Source organism: Etheostoma spectabile, chromosome 14, assembly GCF_008692095.1.
Source record: "Etheostoma spectabile isolate EspeVRDwgs_2016 chromosome 14, UIUC_Espe_1.0, whole genome shotgun sequence".
NCBI classification, from domain to species: domain Eukaryota; kingdom Metazoa; phylum Chordata; class Actinopteri; order Perciformes; family Percidae; genus Etheostoma; species Etheostoma spectabile.
The window spans coordinates 21151350-21158167 of record NC_045746.1 but is presented as its reverse complement, the minus strand read 5'-3'; the positions used below and the strand labels follow the sequence as shown (position 1 = coordinate 21158167).

General features: G+C 42.8%; 1 protein-coding gene across 1 annotated transcript; it reads right to left on the bottom strand.

Annotated features, from left to right (window-relative positions):
- Positions 1–1138: 1138 nt before the first annotated feature.
- Positions 1139–6818, bottom strand: LOC116701246 (uncharacterized). The gene is made up of 2 exons (XM_032534848.1): positions 6621–6818; positions 1139–3791 (listed from the first exon to the last, which is right to left on the bottom strand). The coding sequence occupies exons 1-2, from the start codon at positions 6633–6635 to the stop codon at positions 2703–2705; spliced, it is 1104 nt and encodes a 367-aa protein (XP_032390739.1). The 5' UTR covers positions 6636–6818; the 3' UTR covers positions 1139–2702.

The window sequence follows — 6818 nt, the reverse complement described above, 5'->3', positions numbered from 1 at the left end:
TTGCTGCTTTTTTCTAAGCCAGAAATGAACCAACGACTACTAATAATTAGCCCTGTTTTAAACATGACAAGCAGAAAACTCTTTTATTATCAATGGGTTATATGATATAAAATGTATACATATGCATCATAGCATTCAACTGAAAATAACAAGGATGTTCATTAGCTGCTGGTCAATCAGTAACTAGTCTGGATCAATGGAAGTACATTTCCAGGAAAAAGCCTGACATCCAGCCCCTCGCCCTGTGTGTGTTGCCGTTCTCAAAATCCCTTCACTACGGGACGCAACAACAGCCTTGGAGGTAGCATGCTGAAAATGGCAAGTTTAAAAAAACATTTGGATTGAAATATGTTTACGGCATTTACTATTACGCCTGCACGATTCGGGCAAAAAAAATGAATCCGGATTTTTTTTTTTTTTTTAGCTTAGAATTGATATCAGGATTCTCTGGCAGGATTTTTTTTTTTTTTTCACGAAGGGTATTGTTTATTCCACACATGAACAAAGCGAAACAAATTGGCAGAACCAAACAGATTTTATTTTGATACCTACAGCACATTGTGCATCACCACAGGCCTGTAAACATAGAGGCCTCCGTGAAGAGAAGGGAGAGCTTGGAGCACTTTAAATCTAGTTTATACAGTCTATGTGTAAAACTCACAGAAGAAAGTAGTGGTGTTTGTGATGCGTCGGCTCCTAAAATGAAATGAGATTTAAAAAAATTGTATATATAATATATACTGTAAAAAAAACTAAGTTGTAAAAACAAAATTGTGAACACAGGCCTATTTACTCTCCGACTTACTAACTGGGACGTTCTGGGTCCGATTGTTGGGATTGCTGTGGACGGAGTACACATGTCGATAAGATAAGACGGTGAGAACAAATGCCATTCAACCATGTATCTAGCTCGTTGAAATAGCTCAGGTTACCGTATTCTTCTGTTACTTCATTTAAAATTGTATGCGACTGTTTTGCAGAGCCATGGTCGCTGCATCCAGAGCTCCGTGCCCACCGAGATGATTGGGATTGGTTTTCTTTTCCTTCCTATAGAACGTATATCTGGGGGGGGGAGCCAGCGATGCGAGACTAATCACTAAGTGTCTGTTAAATAACTGATCATACCAACTCTTTATTTCTCTGAGGACTTTGCATGCAGTTTCATTATCTGGGCTCACCCGTAGTGATTTACCTCTCCCTGGGGTGTGCCAGCAGCCTTTGCTTTGTGCGCGGTCTGCTTCACCTAATTGAATCAGTGCGTACTCTGATCAGGGGAATAGCTTTGGGAAATGGGACAATCCATAACTTAGAGTCACCTGGCACACACTTGTATGAAATGTTGCACATCCATTTATTTATTTTCTATTTCGGGAACACCGGGGAAAAGTCCATTAATAAACTTGAAATCAGTCTGGCTTTGCGCCAGCGATATTAGGTTAGTGAAAACACACCTCCTCAGGGATTTCACGACAATACGCTATGTGGCTTTTCATTTAAAAAGTTCATGCAAAACATGTATATACATACACTGTATACATCTCAATGTTGCAGACTGAGCTGTTGTTGTTGTGTGTGTAAAGCAGTTCACAATGGCACAGCTTTAGAAAGCATTTTCTGGGTTCAACGTGGGTTTTTCACCTGCCAAGTAAATTATCTTTGAAATTCTTTATAAGGATAACCCTTTGAGATGTACCATCCCGTTTTCGAAGAGGGTCCTGAACAAGATACCACAAAAAACATTGCACATATACAAACAAGATAAGCGAAACAAAACAGACACAAATTACCAAACAACCAAAAGTTACATTATTTGGTTCTATGTATTTTTCACATCACTGGTTAGTAGACTTCCAAACTGGGATACTGGCTCTCCTCATGACACGATAGCATCTCGAAGCATGACATCATTTCACAAAGTCCTGAGCTGCCAAAGTGAAAGATCCAATGTGATAACAGTCTGAGTCTTTCCAGAGCGACTGTGATCAAGGCTTTTTCCTCTTTAAGCTCCAGTATAGGGCTGGTGTACTGAATTTGATTCTTTTTCTGTACCGGCCAAAATGCCAAATTGTAAGAAGTATAAAAAAAAACGCCAAATAATACCAAATTGCAATACCTGAGAGGTCAATTTCCTTAGCGTCAGTGAGCCAATAAGCATGCAGCATGCTTCTACTCTTACACGTTGTAGAGACATCAGGAAAACCTGCACACAGACGGGCCTCACCTGGTAGGCGCTGACAATTAAATAAAAAGAGTTGTGTTGTAATGAGTAATGTTGTATTTTATTTACATATATATACTGGTTAATGTGGCTCGGGAAAGGGAAGTTTGGGGTCCCCTGATGGAGCTGCTTCAAAACCTGACACCGGCTGAGCGGACAAAGATGGATGGATAGACAGATGGATGGATGGATGGATGGATGGATGCATGGATGGATGGATGGATGGATGGATGGCTGGATGGATGCATGGATGGATGGATGGATGGATGGATGGATGGATGGATGGATGGATGGATGGATGGATTGATGGATTGATGGATAGATGGATGGATGGACGCATGGATGGATGGACAGATGGATGGATGCATGGATGGATGGATGGATGGATGCATGGATGCATGGATGCATGGATGCATGGATGGATGGATGGATGGATGCATGGATGGATGGATGGGATTTCCTAAACTTAGTGTTGAAAAAAGTATCATTCAGGAACCAGTCTCAAAGTATCGGTACTGGTATCGAAACCTTTTGAGCGACACCCAGCCCTACTCCCTTTAGAAGCACTTGTCTTCACACCGTTGAGTGTGTGTTCACCGCTCCCGCCTTCAGTGGGTTTCTGATTCAGAGTGCATCTTGCAGTTTGCTGACTGACACGTCCGTGATCCCAGGAGGCTGCAGGAGGCTCTTTGATGCCTTTTCCAGGATGCGGCAGGACTCTCGGAGCCCTCTCCCTCTCCGCCCGCTGCCCTTTGCTTTGGACACCTTGGGCCGGCTTGCCTTTATCTGCACATAATCCCCCTGTTGGCGTGTTTGAGTTGCACTGATCCTCTACTAGGCATTGTGCTCTCTGCAGCCTCAGCCTCCTCTTCCCCACCTCTTCCTGGAGGGTGCTGGGGTTCTGGCGTGCCACCTCTGCGCCACGTGCGGCCAGAGCTTTAACTCGGAGAGAGAGTAAAGGAGGGGCAGGCTTGCTGCACATGGGAGCTGGCGTACCTCGACACACCACATCCTCCAGAGGCCAGCGTCCGTTGTGCTCTACGGGGACGGAGCGTGTCAGCTGGGGCCGCAAGGATGGGTTTTGCTTTTGGGCTTTGAGGGGCTCAGTGGAAACAGAAGGGCCGGCTGGAGCTTTTACCAATCTCTGCCTCACACAGGATTTCACCTTCCTTGTACGGGGCTCGTTCGCCGTCACATCTAGCCTACAGGAAGCAGGTTTGGCTTCCTGCTGGATAAACAGAAGTTTTTGCCTCTGAGCCTCCCTCACCTCCTCCGGCAGCTCCAGCGGGGTGAGTTTCAGCGGTCGCCTGACTGGCTGACTCTGGGCCTCCCTGTCCGCGTCAGGCCTGGGCGCCTCGGGCAGCAACACGACCGACTGTGCCGTGCCCTCCCGGGTCGGCGAGCAGACCACGAGCTGACCCGCGGTCTCCTTCCCGTGGGTCGCTGACAGATGGAGGCCAGGTGTTTTAGAGCTGCGGCCATTTTTAGCTGCCAGTCTGAGGTTTTGACCGTTCAGATGCAACATGGTATTTTTAACTTGGATGGTCAACATTTCTCCTCTCTGGGGAGCCCCCTGCACAAAAGAGACATCAGTGACTTGTATCAATATCACTGAAAGAATAACAAGGCCTCTGTTTCTGCATAGAAATCGGTTTTTCATACTGCAAAATGAAAAAGCATAAAGCATAAAGGACTATTATCAAGATGAATAATGTTAGTACCACTTTGTAACAAGGTATATTCTATGAAAGGCTTCAGTACCAGGTACTGAAAAATCCCCTTGTCCTCTTTTTAATATTTACTACTTTTAATCATTTTTATTTTATTTTTGCATTGTTACTTTTAATAATAACTACTAATTTAAATTTAAAACTGCAGACCACTTAGCTTATTTAAAATTTCTAAGTCATCAATAAAGGGTCATATGGACTTCCTAAAAACCATTATCTGCAGTTATAAATATTATTGTGTATTGTTATTATGTAATTATTAAATAGTTAACTCGCTACAATCAGCCCTCAAGTCTTGTTAACCAATTTGTTTTGGACCAAACCTGGAGGTCTGCACCCCCCCTACTAATGGTCTTGAGATGGATCATCATCATCATCATCATCATCATCATCGTCGTCATCAACATCATCATCATTATCATCATGACCCAAGTCTGGGTCCAGGATGCAATAAGAAAAATTAAATATTGTACAAACACATCTTTAATCTTTTTTTTTCTTTTCCTAAAGCAGTTTTACGCCTTCAGGTCTCCAAATGATTCAAGCAAAAGAAATTTGAGAGCAAAATATCACTTTTTAAATAAATTAACTGCACACAAGAGAGTCAGGAGGAACCATAGACCCAATCACAATATTTTCTTACCATAACGTCCGGGTAGAAGACCCCTGCGTCCTGACATTAACTGCGCGGAGCAAGTACTAAGAAGACCTGGATGTTCTCTCATCTCGTTTATCTAAAATGCGTGTTAGATGTTTTCATTTCTCAACACTTTCATTAACGTCGGGTTGGAGACCCAATTTATCCATTGGGTCACAGACTACAGAAAATGACGCCACCCGAACAAGCAGTCAGTCCGCCTGTCGGTGAGCTGTTCTGCCCTACAGAGGCCAGAGTGTGGAACTCAGAAAAATGACTTAATTTTGAAGGAGTCCATCCAGATGAATTGTAGGTAGGACACGGGAAATCTGGCAATTAGATGCAGTGTATCTACATAAAAAACATTGAGCTCAAACTTGACTTATGAAATCTATTTTAACGTTACTGTACTCTACCTTTGTATTGTCTGCAACAAGTGAAAGGTCACACCAAGGCAAAAGGCAGCAACTTCCAACTGATCATTATTTGGTTGCTGATCACCATGTACGAAATCATTATAGTAACTATCTATCTATCTATAAAATGTAGGGATCATGGGCTGTATGTCTGATGATTTACAATTACTTATAGATATACATTTACTTTACTTATAACTATCCTATGGAGCCACCCTGGTGTCAGCTGACAATTTTTTTTTATTGTGTGCACAGAATACAGATCTGCTACCTCGGTTTAATAAACTGTGCGCGGATTCATAATCCACGCTCGGTTTTGTAAACGTCAGCAAAGTAGAAAAGATATTGACAGTTTCAGACTTTTGGGATCAATTACTCTATAGCAAAATGATAATAAATCACAAATGACTTTGATTATATACATATATATATACATATCTATATATCCAAAATGTAACACTATATCTGTCCTCATATACTGATATGGGCCAGCCCTAGGTTGAACAGTCCCTTGTAGGACTGCTTGTGATGAATTAAAGAGCTATAGCCTAAAACATAAAGTCGAGGGATGTCGGACACAACCCAAAGTTGCTCTCGCAAATTGTAATATTTGCTTGTTACTGTTTTATAAATCATTAAATTATTAATGTTACCATTAGTTACACCAACATACTCTGGACCATCAGGACTAAGCTCCGGACCTGGGGCAACAGAGCCTTTTCAGCAGCCCCACCCACCGTCTGGAACGCCCTCCCCCACCACATCACACAGACACGCACCCTCCCATCCTTCAATCGGGCCCTCAAACTCACCGCTTCCAACTTGCCTTTTCCTAACAGACGTTCCCAGAGTTTCCCTCATTCCCACTGCCCACCTCTCCTGCTTTGCCTATGCCACATGCACCTATGTGTTTACCTTTTCTTTTTGGTCTGTCAAGTAACCTTGTCTACGTACCTTGTGTGTGTGTGTAGACAAGCACTATCAAAAATAAAAGGATTATTACTCATAAACCCTTCATATATAAAGTAATCTGTGTTAGGAAGTGATACCAAAACCTCTCTGAGACAGAGAATACTACAATGTGGCAACTGTTGCATCGTTTACGACCTCTTACAACTACAAAAATACAGAGGTTAAATAATATTTACATCACTTCTTTTATCAAAACCAACTGCAAGGGTAATTTGCTTGAAGCAGTTGCTTTAGACAAGGTCCCTGAAGAAGGCCGAGTCAGTCCTGGCCGACCTCAGTCACCCCCTGAACAGCTGCTTCATCTTGTTGCCGTCTGGCCGCAGATTCAGTCTGCCTAAATGCAGGACAAACAGACACAAAAACTCTTTTGTCCCTGCTGCTATAGGCTTTTTTAATAAGTCAATGTGAGGTGTGGTCTTCCGTGTAGTACGTATTTATTTTGTCTCTAGATGTATGGCTGTTGTGTTGTATAACCTGTGTGTTACATGCTGCTGCACAACAAGTTGCCCCTCGGGGATAATAAAGACTCCTTGAACCTTGAACCTTGAACCTTACATACTGTATTTCATGCATGTTCCCTCACATTCACTATGTGTCCCTCAAACTAATGACTGAGCAATCTCAAACTAGAAAACTAGTATACTCACAGGTTTGGCAAACATCTCCTACTGCAATCTTTCTTCCGGAGTTGAGTGACTTCTTGCGGCTGCAGGAGAACAGTGTAGTTGTCCTCTGTATTTGTTTGCTCCGTGCCACCTCAGCCAAAGGCAGTGACGGTGCACTTGGAAGAGCCTTTTAGCTGCCATAATGTAATTAAGCAGATTAAGGTCACAGAGCAATCTCTA